A 16,438-nucleotide genomic window follows, 5' to 3' on the forward strand; every position below is an offset into this window, starting at 1 on the left:
CGCTTTACGCCAGGCACGCACACGAACATGGCGGCCTCTGTCTCACCGCTACGCTCCTCCTTGAGGATATGCAGCCCGTTAACGTTACACCGGCACTGCTGCAGGATGCACCGGAAACCCGAGGCTCAGTGGAGGCACGTGCACCTGTCCGTGACGAGGTAGGCCGCCCGGGGGCACGAGCACGGAGACTCGGACGGGTAAAATACGGCGTTAAGTCCGCGGAGCGACGCTGCAGTGCCGGGGAAGGCGTGTGCGCGGTCACGTGTCGGAGGGTAGTGATTGACAGCGCGTCTCTCCGGTTACCGGGAAGCGCGTGTGCTCGGTAACGGTATACCGGGAGTTTACCCGCTGCTGGGTGCGTTAGACGAGCCGGAGTCAGCGCACTTTGTCTGGTTGTAGCTGAGCGCTAAGAACAGCATCTGTTAGCACTGTTAGCACTGCTACAACCATTAACGACACTAGAGAAGGATTACGTCACTACTGTGGAGAGTGACGTCAGTGATAGACATGTTTTTTTTTTTTTTCTTTTTCTTTTTTTCTCAGTTATACACAGGTGCTCACTGTTTTTATTTGTTTTAAATGTCACATCCCGCGGAACTCACGTGACTCGTTTCATCACTTCAAGGGCCACACACACACACACACACACACACTGCAGGGCAAGTTTGATCACAGCAGGGGGGCCAGGGGCCACAAAACTGTCTGATCCACATGACCAACATTATGAAGATGTTTAAGTTGGTTTTTTCAGGGTTTTTTTTTTTTTTAATTGCTGTCATTTTGTGTGTTTTTGTTGGCTTTTTGTGCTTTTGGAGTCACGTGTACTTTTCTAGTCATCCTACGTGTATGTGGACTCTTTTTGTGTCTTGTCATTTTGTGTTTTTGGAGTAATTTGTGTATTCTTCTCTCATTTATGTGTTTCCTGCAAATGAAAGAGAATGAAGCCATTTTCAAGTGGTAAATCAATAGCTTTAGCATTTCCTTTTAATATTAGGCACTCTTTTATTTTGTGCTTTCTATAAAGTAAAAGCATAGAATAACCGAAAAATACAAAAAAAAAAGCTAACATACACAAAAATGATTAACAAAAACACATAAAATTACAATAAAAAACACAAAAGGAGAACAAAAATACACAAAATAATGTATAACGTACATCACTGTCCCCTCACAGCTTGTAAATATCTGTATTTATATTTATATATTTCTATTATTAGTTATCTTGTTTTATTTTTTACTACTGTAATGTGTGTGTATTTAATCCCTATTTAATTAACTTAATTATGTACGTTTTTTTTCTTCTTTCTTTTGATCTTTAACGTTTATTCTTTTTATTTGTGATATTTCTTGAGCAGCTGTAATGCAAGTAATTTCCCCCTGGGATAATTAAAGGACTTCTGATTCTGAAAACAACAATAAAAATAAACAGAATAACAGATTGAATGAAATACAATACATTAAATGCCAAGAAAAAAAAATCCAAAATGAGAGAACACACGAGTCAAAAAATCCAAAAAAAAATCCACAAAATGAATAAAAAACACACAAAACAACAACAAAAATAAACAAAATCTTTAATCTTCTCTGTAATAATGCTTAAAAAAAACTATTGATAATGTCCCTCTAGCATTAGATAATAACAGTTTTGTTTCACTTGCTGTTATAAAAGTTTCCCTTCCCTAATATAGACTTAAGGCTGTTAATATAGATTTACAGCTTTTGTTTTTGTTTTTGAAAGGCTAGAAGTAGACATTGGCATCAGATAGAAAGTTACCCTGTAGTCGACCCACCTGATGAACTCCTCTTATACGCTAGTGCTAGGATGGTCGGATGGTGTCTGAATATTCCTTCCTATCTCCTTTCCTATCCACTTTTCCATAACCCCATGGATGACGTCACAGGGTTAAGGAAAGGTGTTAGGAGAGGAGTTAGGAAACAGCCATTATGTTTGTTTTGACAATCAGACCCTCTCCACTAGGTGACGTAATAATTTGACGGCTGTGAAGGTTAGTGACGTCTGTCGTGGTGAAAAAAAACTACAAATTTCTAAAAATGGACTAAAATGATTGACCTCTGACCTCAGACATGCTGCTGTGGTGATTTCGGGAACAGAGTTGGCTCGTCAGCTGCACAGAGAAATCCAGCGTGATGTGGAAGAAATGGTAACTCAGGGCAACATGAGACCCCACCTGGGTGTGGTCCTGGTGGGGGACAACCCGGCCAGTCGGACATATGTGAAGAACAAGACGCGAGCTGCCAGCATCTTGGGTCAGACATCACACATTACTGTGTCATAAATGTGTCTCAGAAAAGACAGATGTGTAAAAGTATGACACACACACACGCGCTCACACGTCTTTGTTTTGACGAGTCGTGTGCGATGTGCATGTGCTCCTCAGGCATTTCCAGCGACACGGTGGTGCGGCCGAGCAACGTGTCCCAGGAAGAGTTGCTCGAGCTGATTGACAAGATGAACCGTGATTGGAGGGTTAGTGGTCTCCTGGTGCAGCTACCGCTTCCTGGTAAGGAAAGACTCCACAGCTGGAGCACATCACTATTCTCTGGCTGTTTTTTAGTGCTCACTTTTTTCAATACATGATTTCCCTCACGGCAGGAGGAACAGAATGAATGGATATGACATTTTCCTTAAATTTCAACTGAAAATAAATAGAAACAGCACAAATAAATGTCTATTCTCTTAACAGTTTCACCAAATTTGAAGCTTTCTAATGAAATTACCTCGAACTAAATGTACAAATACGATATATGAATACGGAAAAAACAAGAGATTTTAAAGCACACATTTTCATCTAACCATTTTTTATCTAACCATTTTTTTAAATGGTTAGATAAAGCATAAATTATACCTAGTATTTATTACTAAGTGTATGTTTTTATTGAAATGATCTGTCTACAGTCTACTCTGGGACTGTTCATCACATTAAAACACGTCCAAACTTTATTCCCTTTTCTTTTACTCATTTCCCTCACCCTGACCGCACAGTCTGTGAATAACTCATTTTATGTGTCTGAGGTGTATTATGTCTGAATAACTTCATTAAATACAACTGTGATAATAATTTTATAATATATCAAGAACTGTAAATGTACCGGTATATGTTTTTGTCACTTTCCCGCTCCAGACCACATCAATGAGCGCGCCGTGTGCAACGCCATCGCTCCAGAGAAAGATGTCGATGGCTTTCATATCGTTAATATTGGGAAACTGTGCCTGGACCAGAGATCCATGGTACCGGCCACGCCTGCAGCTGTGTGGGAGATCATCAAAAGAGCAGGTAACGCCCCGTGTCATCAGATCTGTTCTTTAGATTTGATTTCAGCTTTTTAGGTGCTGCTCACCTGTTGTCCACTAGAGGGTGTTAAAGAGCTAGCTGGATGTAATGTACCTGTAGATCAGGGCTTCTCTAACTTTTTTGGATCCAGGAAGCTCCTTATAGGGGAGAAACACTTTCCAGTACCCCCTTATAATTCTCACGCTTATTAAATACTGCCATTTGTAGCCCTAAATGTGTGGAATAATGTATTGTTTTCACGCTTTAACTTAAATAATTCTGATCTTTGTACTAGAAAAGAACTTAAAGCATACCTGTACTAGAACTGTATATAAACATACAATGTGTTTAATGTTTTACCAATAAACTAAATGTCAATATGTATTTAAAACATTTTTTAAAATACTCTTTTTGCATGATTTTATATCCATTGAGACAGACATCACACTTCACATTAACATATGGAGAGAAAATTGTCTTTTTTTAATGCAATCAAACAAAAAATTGGTTTTGAAATAAAAAAAAAAAAAATTTTAAACAAAATAATGCATTTGAAATTTAAAAAAAAAGATTTGTAAACAAAAATAATGGATTTGTAATAAAAAAAAAATTGTAAACAAAACTGTCATTAATATTTTATTTTTATTTTTATTTTTTAATGCTGGTTTTATTCATAAATTAAGTATTAGCTTTAACGAGACTGCGTTTCCTGAAGTCTTGATTGTGTTTGAACTCCAAGATTGTGGGCGGAGCCTCCTCCGGACGATGTTAGAAGTCTTTTTCACACCGTCGTTCGAAACTGACCCATAAAAAGACTTATGGCCCGGGGGCCAAATCATTGTGTAAATGAAACTCAATAATATTTGCAGGTTCTCAGTTTTCCTGGTGCTTATATCACATGATTAGTCATTTTTAATGTTAAACAGTTTAAAAAAACAAAGCAAATTCTTACAAATTCCTTCAATTTTACTTGTTTAAATATAAATTGCATCAGTTATTGCTTGATATGGTCAGTTTCTAACATATTTAGTATTTTATGTACACGTAGAAGTGCAAACTAGGGAACAATAATGTTGAAATAACTTGTTTTCCCGCATAAAATCTGTGGCCCACTTGAGATCAAACTGCTCGGTATTTGGCCCCTGAACAAGAATGTGTTTGACAGCCTGAGTTAGAGGGAAAAATGTGTATGAAGGTGTTCTCTTCATGGCATCGTTCAAGTTCTTGCTTGTCTCAGTTGTGGAGTAAGAAATCTTATCAAACATGATTGTTTTTTTAAAAACAAACTTCTCCCTCTGGGAAATGTGTCCATCCAGGCATTGAAACTGTGGGAAAAAACGTGTTGGTCGCTGGACGCTCCAAAAATGTCGGAATGCCCATCGCAATGTTGCTGCACACGGATCGCCAGCATGAACGCCCCGGAGGTAAATCTGAGAGTGAGCATGTCAGCTTATTTGTGCAGTCGGTGAGTCAGCGCTGTGAAATGACTGGCTTGTGCACTTCCTCCTAAAGGTAAATGATGTTGCAACATCTTGGCTTTTCCTCAAAATACAAAGCGTTGCTTTGTTGCTCTATCGAAGATGCAAATCAGATGAAATCTTTCTGGACTCATTAACTGTCAATAAACAAAAACATGCTGCAGGAGAAAAAAAAGAAAAAAGCAGGGAGTGTGGAGGGAAAACACTATGTTACAGCAGCGCGTGGTGCTGGTGAACGGATGGACTCCTTATAAGGAGCAGGTAGATGGATGTGGGCAGTTGTTGGTATTAAATGTTAAGATGAAGCAATGACATGAAAGCACTGAGGAAGTGCAGGGTAGGTCAGCACTGACGATAAATGCATGAAAAGAATGTAAATGAAATGGATGAATCATTAAATGAAAATCCTTCAACAAAAATCTAAATTAAAACCAACTTTATTCATTTTAGCAGATGTTTTTGGATCATCTAAAGAGATACGGATCCTTAAAAAGTTTTAAAAGGCATAAAATTAATGAATTCTTCATTGTTTTTACAAACGTGGCCTAAAACCTTTGAAATGTCCTTGTTAGAAGATCTATGCCTAACGAAACACATTATTTTGTACCATATTTGTTTTATTAACTTTAAAAATGGGACTACTTTACCGTTTTCGAGTCTGTGCGCCGCCATGTTGAAACGACGTCATAGATGACACGATTCACCCTTTTCATTCCATTGAGTTCTATATGAGGTGAAGCATTCAGGATCATTTAGCAGCTTTTTCAGTCAAAATGACAACTTGTGCTGCTTTGGGTTGCTCTAAAAATCAGTAAAAGTTAAAAAAAAGTCGGTGAAAACCTCGTGTTTACCGAAATTTGATAAACAAAATCCACGACCCGAAAAAATCTGTGACCGCAGGGGGCGACAGTTACAACTCTGCTGTAAAAACAGTGGTTGATCCCTTTAATTGTCATTAAAATGTCTTAAATCAATGTTTCAAAAGTAGTTTTAACACATAATTATGATTTTATGATTGTAATTAAGCTCACATTTAAAAATAAGTGGTAACATTCATTTTTCTTAAAAAAATTATAATTTACCTTAACATTGCGCAATCATGACAGCGGACTAAGGTGACGTGGTTGCAGCGGGACTCGAAAGTTGCCTGTTCAACGAACACGATTTTTCTTGTGTGATTTTCATTATTTTAGTCTGGTTTTTTTTGGTGTAATTTACTCTCATTTTGTGTATTTTTGTTTTTTTACTTTGGGGATCACCAGTTGCACGTCTGCACTAGACACTGGAAAAAGTGCTTCCTAATCCTATGCGATTGATGTGGCATATTTTTCCTGAAGTTGGTCTTAAATTTTATTTCAAATGGCAATAAAAAAAGTCTTAAAGATTTGATTTAATTTGACTGAACCCAGAGTTAGACTGTTTTCTGTGTGAATGTTATTTGTATGTCCTATTTTATCTGTTTGTTGTCCTTAGGAATGGCCATGCATATATACTATAGTCTGTGATGTGGACCGCAGGAAAACTACTGCTTTAGCAGTATGGCTAATGGGGATGTACATAAAAACAAACAAACTCACTAAAGTCAGGCTCAGCGTTTGTGATGATTATGAAGAGGAAAAGCTGATGTTTTAAAAATTTCTACCATGACTCGCTAAACTTCATGTGCAAGAGACAAAAACTGAAATCCACTTATTCATGAACATTTTGTTGAAACTGCAAATATGTGGGCGAAGTTTTTATTTTCACACAGTAAATCCTAATTTGGACAGTATAAATAATTAAATAAATAAAATTAACACAGATCTGTGTTAAAAGTATGAATCAACCAATCATTTTAATGATTATCAAACAATTAATATATAACTCTGTTTTCCTTGCATCATATACTCACAACCTAAAAAATGGAATCTGAAAAAGCTCAAATATTACGTTAAGCATCTTTTTTTTTTTTTTTAAATCACATCGGATAAAACATAATAATTTTTTTTTTTTTTTTTTCTGTTACATCTTTACTCAAAACAATAGTCATAATGTTTAAATACACAATGTGCAAAAACTTTACTCTTGTTTTTTATGAGGCAGATACAGACTTGATTTGCACAGAAGGCATTTCCTTTTTTTTGGTACAACCTTTCTTTGTTTGTTTTATTCCCTACCTCGAAATAAATAAAGGAATAATTTAAAAAAAAATTAAAATATATATATGTATGTATATATATTCTAAAATGGTATTTTTCTGTAGTTTACAATCCATCCATGTTGTGTAAACAGTTCTTTCAAACCTAAGGCAATATCATAAGTTATCATATTAGTAATCCTCTTTGATTGTAATAAAAAAGTATTTTATTGTATATAAACATCTCTGTTCAGAGTTTTAAAACTGGCAAAACTATAAAGTAGAGGAAATGCAACCTCGTGTTTTTTTAAAGGAAGTCACATATCAAAGACTGGAGATATGATGCCGTGAGTAATCAGAGTACACACCTTCACCTTGCATCAGGTATGAGAGCTGCAGGTTCTCTACGTGCTGGGACTCGCCTTTCCCGTCCTATCCTTCTTGTTCTCCTGTAATGCATTTTTATGTGGTGGACTTTTCATCCAAAGAATGAAGATCTTATCACTGATGTGTGGGACCTTTATTGTGCAAAAATTCAGTTGTAGTTATTACACATTTCACCTGCTTCTTGGTCAACCTTAAACGGTTTTTGAAAAGCTGTGATGCAACAGGACCATCAACAGAGATCCACTCTGACTCTGTGCCTGAGAGGTTTGCATGTTCTCTCTGAGTGCAGCCCTGTTTCTTTAATAGAACACATGAGAATATGTGATTGTGTGATTTTCCATAGAGCGTGTGTTGGCTCAGTGTTTCCTGTTAATGGGATGGGTTCAATCATAAAAATAAGACGGTTTAAATGAATCATAAGAAAATGGCAGAAATCCCAATAATCACCTGCTCGAAAGGATCAGCCTCTAATGTTAGATGTAATGATTCTGATTCTGATGATACAATGATCTCTTTAGGGCAGAAAACATTGACCATCTCTTGATTGTTTTTTGGAAGTTATGAATTGTTTGCAGCAGATCCATAAATGAATATTTGTCTTAGTAAAACTTAACTTTGCTCTCAGAAAGATCAGTGTGTTTGTAACATGACAGAATTTAGAATAAAGGCCATCTTAAGCATTAACACAGGAAAGAATAAAGGGTTTGTGTCATTTTTTAAAAATTATTTCTGTTATTTTGGATAATTTTATCTTATTTAATGTGTTTTTGGAGTCGTTTTTGTTGTCATTTTCTGTATTTTTATCATAATTTTGTTTATTTTCTCATTTAATGTGTTTTTGGAATAATTTTCATGTGTTTTTGTTGTCATTTTGTGGATTTTTATTGTCATTTTGTATAATTTCTCTCATTTAATGTGATTTCTTTGGTTGTTTTGTGTATTTTTGTTGTCATTTAAAATAATTTTCTCATTTAATATGCTTTTGTTGTCTTTTTTGTGTGTTTTTGTTGTCATTTTGTGGATTTTTATTGTAATTTTGAATAATTGTTGTCATTTTGCATATTTTTGTTGTCAATTAAAATCATTTTCTCATTTAATATGCTTTTGTTGTCTGTTTTGCATGTTTTTGTTTTAAGTTATCTATTTTTATTGTCATTTTGGAAAAAAAATTTCATTTAATGTGCTTTTGTTGTCATTTCATGTATTTCTGTTGTCATTTTGGATAACTTACTCTCCTTTAATGTGTTTTTGGAGTCATTTTGTGTTGTTTTCTCTCATATTAAGTGTTTTTTAATAGTTATTTTGTGTTTTTAGAGTTTTGTGGTTTTTTTTGTTGTCATTTGGAGTCATTTTGTTCGTTCATTTAGGGGGCCACACAAAACTAGACTGAGAGCCCTATGTGTGGTCTAAATGATTACCATTTAGGTGACAGATGGAATTTAAAGCATTTGGACGTCGAGCTCCCTTTAGCTTTGATGTTACTTTGCTTTTATTCACACAAACAATCCACTCCTCCCACCACGACTAATGAATTGCACTTTCAATCATGCCTAAGTTTAAACCTACAACTTAAGGACATGCACGTTACGTGCACAAAGTAGTAATTAGAGGTTACTATGTGCAGTCGTGCACTGAGCCGCCTCTAAGAAGGAACTGTTTTCTAAACATTGAAGTGTCTTGTGTCCCAGCCTGTACGTGCCTGGATTTGTTTGTGAAAATAAGTCTGCTCATCTTTTCAGGTGACGCCACAGTGACCATCGCACACAGATGTACACCAAGGGAAAAACTGAAAGAGCTCACCAGCCTGGCTGACATCATTATTGCAGCAGCAGGTAATTCAGCCATGTCTTCAAAACAAGCACCGATCAGCGTCAACCCTGCAGTTTTGGATCCACACTATTATCAGTAGTTTAAAGTCCGTGTTGGATGTTTTTCTCATGCAGAAAATTCTATATTTAATGATTTAATTGAATCGGTTGTAACTTTCTTGCCGTGTTCGCTCCATTTGTGGCAACAGATTACAGCTTTAAAGGGATCCTCCACTGTTTTTACAAATGTGACCAAAAATCTTTGAAATGTCCTTATTAGAAGATCTATGCCTAACAAAACACAGTATTTTGCACCATATTTGTTTTATTAACTTTTAAATATGGGACTACTTCACTGTGTTAAAGCTTGTGTTCACCCATCTTGAAATCATGTGGTTAATGACGTCACATGTCCCCATTTGCCTGTAAACATCCCATTGTTTTCTATAACATTTGGCCTGCTGTCTAGATCATTGAGAAGCTTTTCCTGAGCGCTTGTGGAAATCTACCAAACTCGAGGTCCACAGGCTGCATCTAAGAGACTTCATCTCTTCCTTGAATAATCTGATTAAAGAGACAAGATCAAAATACTTTAACCAGCTAAAGGTGGTATTTGACACTATAAATTATCTGGTGTCCAGTATCCTACCTGCTTCTTCTGTCCCTTGTAAAGCAAATAGCAATGACTTAATGAGCTTTTTTTCTTGAAAAGATCAGAGACATTAAAGGTAAAACCCCAGCACCCTCTTGTTATGGCCCAGCCATCGCTAAACTGCCCCCACAAGTCTGGACTTACAGCTAAAATGAGTCCCACCTCTGCTTGGTTGATGTTCTCCCTTCTCAGCTTTTTGTAAACATTGATTTGATTGAGCCATGGGTCACTAAAATGTGCAATCTGTCTCTTTCTTCTGGGGTGTTTCTCATTTTGTCTCTCATAGTTGAGGTATACTTTTGATGAAAATTACAGGCCCTTCTCATCTTTTTAAGTGGGAGAACTTGCACAATTGGTGCCTGACTAAATACGTTTTTGCCCCACTGTACTGCTTGTTTAAGATCTCAGAAGTCCACAAACTTACCTCTTTAATGGACTTCCTCTCCCATGTAAAAGCAGTGGCTGAGTGAGAACAGTTTCCAATTAAGCTCAGAGAAAACTGAGACACTCATTGTTGCTCGTGACATTGCCATCCCTGGTATTAAGCAACTCCTGGGAGACCTGTCTTTGATAAAGACATGTCTCTAGTGCAGCATTCAAAACGTTATTTAATAACTGATTTTGCAATTGCATAATATTGCCAAGCTGTGTGGTTGGACTATTGTAACGGTCTGTTCACCTGCCTAAATAAGTAGGAACTGACCCGCCTACAGTATGTTAAAAACACTGCAGCGAGGCTCCTGACTTGCACCAACAGGAGATACCATATTACTCCTGTTCTGAAGTCTCTCCATTGGCTTCCTGTTGTCTTCAGAGTGAAATAAATTCTGGTTCTGACTTTCAGGGCACTTAGCGGACAGGCTCCAGATTATTACACTGATCTGATCCAGCCCTACACTTCAGCACAGAGTCTGAGGTCTTCAGGCCAATGGTCCCTCGAACCAGTCACAAAACCCAAGGAGACGGGTCTTTTGAAGCCGTTGTGCCTCGTCTCTGGAATGAACTTCCTCTGTCCTTGTGAAGACTTTCTTTTTAAACTAGCTTTCCAGAGCTAGTGGAGCTGCTTTCATGATTGTGTATTTTGTTGTTTTGAATTTCATTGTGCTATATGAATAAAGTTTACCTAATTACTTTTTGTTCAAAATGCCAACTTGTGCTGCTTTTGGTTGCTCTAAATAAGCGAACTGCATTTTAGTTGAACTAGATTAATATTTGACAAAGTGAAAGTATAGAAATATAGTTGCTTAAGATTGTTTTAATTTAAAAAAAAAAAAAAATACAAATAACATTAAAAAAAATCTAACCCATAACTCTACGCGATCCCTCATGGGGTCCCGACCTCAAGGTTGAAAAATACTGATTTAGTGGCTCCTGAATAGATTATTTCTATAGTTTTTATCATTTCTGGTCATCTCATGCCTCACACCAAGACTGACAATTTATTTGTACATTTTCCATTTCGTGTCTCTCAAGTACCCCTTGTCGTGCCATTGCGTACCCCCATTTGATAAACACTGCTCTAAATAATCAGTAAATGTTAAAGATGCCAATGTAAATCTCTTTAGTTTACCGAAATAGAGTAAAAACAGTTATTACCCGAAAAACATCTGTGACCACAGGGGGCGACAGTTCTAACTCTGTTGTGTGGTAGTAGACAATGAAGCAGAGAAGAAGAGCTCACCTAAGGGGCCTTTACAGTGCACTGACGCACTCTGATGGCTGAAGTTTAGAGCAACTAAAAGTAGCACAAATTGGCATTTTGACCCAAAAAAGCTACTAAATGATCTAAAAAGCAGGCTCCTCTCCAATAGTAAACAATGGGATGTTTACAGGCAGTGGGGCCATGTGACATCAATCACATGATTTTGTGTTGCAGCCACGGTATAATGAAACTGACTAAAGCAGGTCTTTGGGAAGGGCCTGTGACTTTCTTCTACTCCTTTTATCATGTTTCAGTTTCGATGATGACACACTGCTTTTGCACGTTACCATGTAAATACAAATCACTCCACCCTGCACTGTGGAGCTCAGGGTTAAACTGAGCGTTAAATTCATTATTCATCACATTGTCTGCATCCTTGTTAAGTACCACTATGGAGTATCTTAATGGTTCTTGCATTTTTGATGGATAAGATTGGTGTCAAACTCGAGGCCTGTAGGCTGAAGATGGCCCAGACAAATCTTTGACCTGCAGGCAGATTTTTGAAAATTTTTTTTTTTAGAAAATAACAACCAAAGCATGAATTATTGTATAAATCAACATGTGTTTTAGGTCCAGATATCTCAGTCCCTCCAAATTCAAGAAAAATAAAAACAGTGACACTCCCCAATATCTACTGTTTATAGTTACATGATTTGTCGTTTTTACTGGAATCATGTCATTTGAATCGTTTGCGAGAACTCTCACTGTAAAAGAAAACTTGCAAATTCTTAAAGATTATTTTTGAAATTACACTAAAGCATCCTGAAATTACTAATATCTGTGACTTCATGCTTTAACTTTACACCTATGATATATAAGTGAATTATAGACATTTTGTTAAACCAAAAATCCAAACTTAAGTACAAAATGTTAAAATTGCTTGTTTCTCTCCCAAAAAAAATCTGAATTTTTTTGCTCTGCCCCACCTGAGATTAAATGAGGTTGTACGTGTATGTGGCCCCTGAAGTAAAATGAGTTTGACACCCCTGTTTTGAATGATTTTTTTCGAGATTACAGCAAATAATTTTGATGTTTTTTAAAACTTATGTGTTTTGCTGCTGTTTACAGGCGTTCCTGGTCTGATCACTGCAGATATGATCAAAGAAGGGGCCGCAGTCATTGACGTGGGCATCAATCGCATCCCGGACCCAAACACGGGTAAATTACGACTCATCGGTGATGTCGACTTTGAAGGTAAGTAATCAATATGAATATAAACTTGATTTTAATGCATTAAAGCTGCTTAAACACGTATCTAACTTTTTTTTAAGCTCAACTTAATTCATAAAAACAACAGAAATGTCACTTTAGTAGAGTTTCATTTTTGTGGTGAAGTAGATTTATCTGTTGTTCCACAGAACAGAAATTTGAGGAATACATAAATAAGGAATAAATATTGATTTTTAGTGTTTCCATGAACTGTTGGTTGTAGGAGTGAAGACGAAGGCAGGCTTCATCACACCTGTTCCTGGAGGGGTGGGGCCAATGACAGTCGCCATGCTGATGAAGAACACTGTGACTGCTGCTAGAAACGCTCTGATGCATTAAAACACACACACACGCATTTACACTTTAATTTATACATTCATTGCCTCAAGACTCAATACCTGCTGGAAAATCTACTTGATATGTTTATACTGTTTAATTAACTTATTATTTTTTATTTATTTATTTTGAAATTCACTATTTAAGAGGACTATTTTTTCTACTGATGTCAGCCGGGTTACATATTCCAGATTCACTGGAAAAGGACTAAGAAATAAAAAAGTATTCTGTGCCATTAATGCAATCTGATCGTGTTTTTTTTTTTTTTTTTTGCATTCATTTTGACATTATTTTATTGGATGTTCAACACCAAAGACTTACTCATCGGTTGGAATATATTCAGTGAAAGTACAATTTATTGATTTGTTTTAGAGTAAAGCTTTCCTGAACATTAAAAAAAAGTGGTATGGGGACTTCCCTGCAATGGAATGGCACACAGGGCATACCCCCACCTTGGGCTCGCTAAGAGCTGGAGATAAAAACAGATCCTCCACCGGCCAGTCAGGATTGGCAGATTGAAATAAATGCTTCTGAGGAATGCAGACAGAGGTTGCATCCCACAGTGAGACATCTCACTCATATTACTCATAGAACCGGGTTATATACATAACCTAAAGTTTTGTCAGTAGCACAATGGATGGTCTCTGAAAATCTCCAAAATGTCGGGATGAAATGAGTTTCTGTGAATTTTATGGATCAAATGAGCACATGTTGATGTTGTACTTGGTCACATTCTCACTTAAAATGCTTTCAGAACTTTCAAAGGTGGAGAATCAACAGATATTTAGCATTAGTGTTCTTTTGGTTTTTGTCGTAAGTTTGAAATACATCTTAAGAAACTTGGAAGTATACTTCAGTGGGAATGGTCAACATCCCCCATATAGTAGACAGTGCAGTTATTGAGTTTGTAGTGCATAGTACAGAGTGTTTCATTTCAAACAAAGCCTAATGTAAATACCCCCTAATTAGCATAAAGGCCTACTTGTATAACTAGTAACAATTTTTGCTTCACCAGTAAAGTGTACTTGTCCACTAGTTAACAACATTTAAGTTCACTTAGTAGAGCTGAACAATGGTTGATATCACTGATTTATGCTCAAACGGCTTTCTACCGATAGCAGAATTCACCCACATTCACCAATGGGTGCCTAAGACACTTTGAAAGCTCTCGTCGTCCATTGGGAGCAACTTGGTGTTCGGTGTCTTGCTCAAGGACACTTAAGCACATATTCAATCCTCGTCTGATTGAATCAGTAGTTTATAGACCCTGAAATACTTGCAGAAAGCCTTGATTCATAGACGTCTAAGAATGGTGTTGACATATTTCAATGTAATACAGAATAATTACCAAAAGAATTTCATCAAATCATGAGAATGAACTTGTATGACTACCGCTGAGACCTGGCTGAAAGATAAAGAAATGGTATCAACCCCCCCTGGCTGTGGCACTGGGGGCAGGTAGAGGAGTGGCACTAGGTTGTCATCTTCCATTCACTCCTAAAGCCAAACAAATCTACACTTCATGGGAAAACCTGACACTGAGCCTCAATAATCCCAAACCTAAAAAAAACAAAAACATTCTGTTAGTCATAGTAGTCCTGCCCCTTATAATGAGTTTCTGTCTGACTTCTTAGACTTTCTGTCTGATTAACTTATTATAGTCCAATGCTGATTTCGCTTACTTTTTTAATTTTTAATTTTATACAATTGAATATATACTTCCACTGAGCCAAACCATCTTTACATTTTCACCTTTACACAGACGATACGCAGACCTGACATCAGGTTGTCTTGCCTTTAAGACTTAGTCTGGATAAGCTGAAACTTTGTGTTTTGAATGCTGGATTAAAAAAACAAGTTATTTATATGTGGCTTGAAATATCAAAAGGGAATTAAGTTTTTTGAATGCCATAGTCGGCTACTACAGTAACAAACTAAAGAGTTTCAATAATCAAATCTGGCAAACGGCCTTCTTCCACTTACATAATATGTCTAAGATCTTGGCTCAGTGTGACACAGAAAAACAAATCCTGGCACTTTTTAAATTAAAACTAAATTAATATTCTTCACTGTCACGATCAGCATCTCATTAAAAAGTCTCCTCTTGTTCCAAAATAATCTAACAGGCACGAACAAGAGAGAGCATATTTCTCCAGTTTATTGGCTTCCTTTACTGCTGGCCGCCTCAAATTTAAGATTCTTCTTGTTACCAAACTTCAAAACTATTTTACCAGCAGGACACTTTAGAACCACAGCACTGGAAGTTCCTTATCCTATATATACTGTACATTTTCTGATGCATCAATCAGTTCTCTTTGCTTTACTTTCTTTTTGCTAAAATGTAAATGTGTCCGACTCTCTTGCAGGCAATGCTTTCTATCTTTTTACCTCTTACTTTTTTTCCAGACAATTGTTCCTTAGGAAATCCACTTTGATCTCCTGTCATGTTTTGACTGACAACTCCTAGTCTTCATCAAAGGCGTCTGCTGATCACTTTGATGTTTCCTTTGAAGTTTCCTTGACTTCCGTGTAGTAATACCAGCAAAATTCTTTTTTTGTCTTATTTTTTAATGATATGAATAACCGGTCAGGATATCAAAGTAGATTTCCTAAGGAACAGTTGTCTGAATAAATGAAACCTTAAATTATTATTTAAAAATAATCTTGCTGGAATTTTTTTCTTACACAATCGTGGCTTTAGATTTGACTGTTGCTGATCTGTGGTTTCCAGTCATGCCAACTTTGGGATGATTAGTGTGATGTCATCCCTCTAGCCTGTTGTTCCTTTTGCTGCAGAATCACTTTAATCGTTTCAAAATATTTTAGCCGCTGTAGGATTTGTTCACCTGGAAAGTCTGCTTTGTTTGTTCTGGTGTGAACACGCAAGCGAAGTCTAGAGTGAATAAGGAAAGTGAATTGTATGAGTTTTTTTTTTTTGGTCAGACAATTCAATTCACACACCTAAAATAAAGTAAGAATTAAAAAAAAAAGACACCAAAAAATAAAAACAACGGCCAAATGTGTGAAAGTCCCTTTCAAAAAACAGAAAAAAACTTATGTTGCTTAAAATAACCAAATTATCTGCTAACACTATAGCAAAATTAGGCTTAACAGGTTTAACAGAAAAATACTCTTTTGCACAAAAACTATCTGATAGGAAGAAATATATTATTGTTGAAAAATAAGCACTCATACCCTATTTTCAGGTATTTCATCTGATTAAGATGTGACTTTTTGCAGTGAATAGAGGCTGGCATGTGTGGGTGTTTGAAAGAAATCCAAGGAAAAAACCAGGTTTGACCATTTTCAGGGCAGATGACGTTGCTAAGTTTTCCCTGAGCGCTGCCTGCAGGGAGAACAGGATGTGACACACTCAGGAGAAGAGAGTGATTGAGTCACTGATGTGCTTTACCTTCACCCTGTTCTTTTCTCCAGTTAATGTTACGTTATGTTTAGA

At 36.6% G+C, this 16,438-nt stretch overlaps 1 protein-coding gene across 2 annotated transcripts; it reads left to right on the forward strand.

Moving 5' to 3' along the window:
- On the forward strand, positions 1–13,220 carry LOC114469775 (probable bifunctional methylenetetrahydrofolate dehydrogenase/cyclohydrolase 2). Of its 2 annotated transcripts, XM_028457577.1 has the most exons (8): positions 1–158; positions 2,084–2,268; positions 2,400–2,522; positions 3,144–3,296; positions 4,610–4,717; positions 9,014–9,106; positions 12,505–12,630; positions 12,869–13,220. In XM_028457577.1, exons 1-8 carry the CDS (start codon positions 28–30, stop codon positions 12,982–12,984), a joined length of 1,035 nt encoding a protein of 344 aa, XP_028313378.1. In that variant the 5' UTR covers positions 1–27; the 3' UTR covers positions 12,985–13,220. The 2 variants fall into 2 exon arrangements, with proteins under 2 accessions (XP_028313378.1, XP_028313377.1); XM_028457576.1 differs by lacking the exons at positions 12,505–12,630; positions 12,869–13,220 and adding an exon at positions 10,579–10,681 and having other exon boundaries at positions 23–158.
- Positions 13,221–16,438: the final 3,218 nt, after the last annotated feature.

The sequence above is a fragment of the Gouania willdenowi genome, chromosome 9 (assembly GCF_900634775.1).
Source record: "Gouania willdenowi chromosome 9, fGouWil2.1, whole genome shotgun sequence".
Taxonomy (NCBI): Eukaryota; Metazoa; Chordata; class Actinopteri; order Blenniiformes; family Gobiesocidae; genus Gouania; species Gouania willdenowi.

Excerpts from the sequence above, each read along its gene's own strand:
- LOC114469775 (XM_028457577.1), top strand. The coding sequence starts at position 28 with ATGGCGGCCTCTGTCTCACCGCTACGCTCCTCCTTGAGGATATGCAGC. Across the intron at positions 2,269-2,399 it reads GCGAGCTGCCAGCATCTTGG|GCATTTCCAGCGACACGGTG; the intron begins GTCAGACATCAC and ends TGTGCTCCTCAG. Across the intron at positions 3,297-4,609 it reads GGAGATCATCAAAAGAGCAG|GCATTGAAACTGTGGGAAAA; the intron begins GTAACGCCCCGT and ends GTGTCCATCCAG.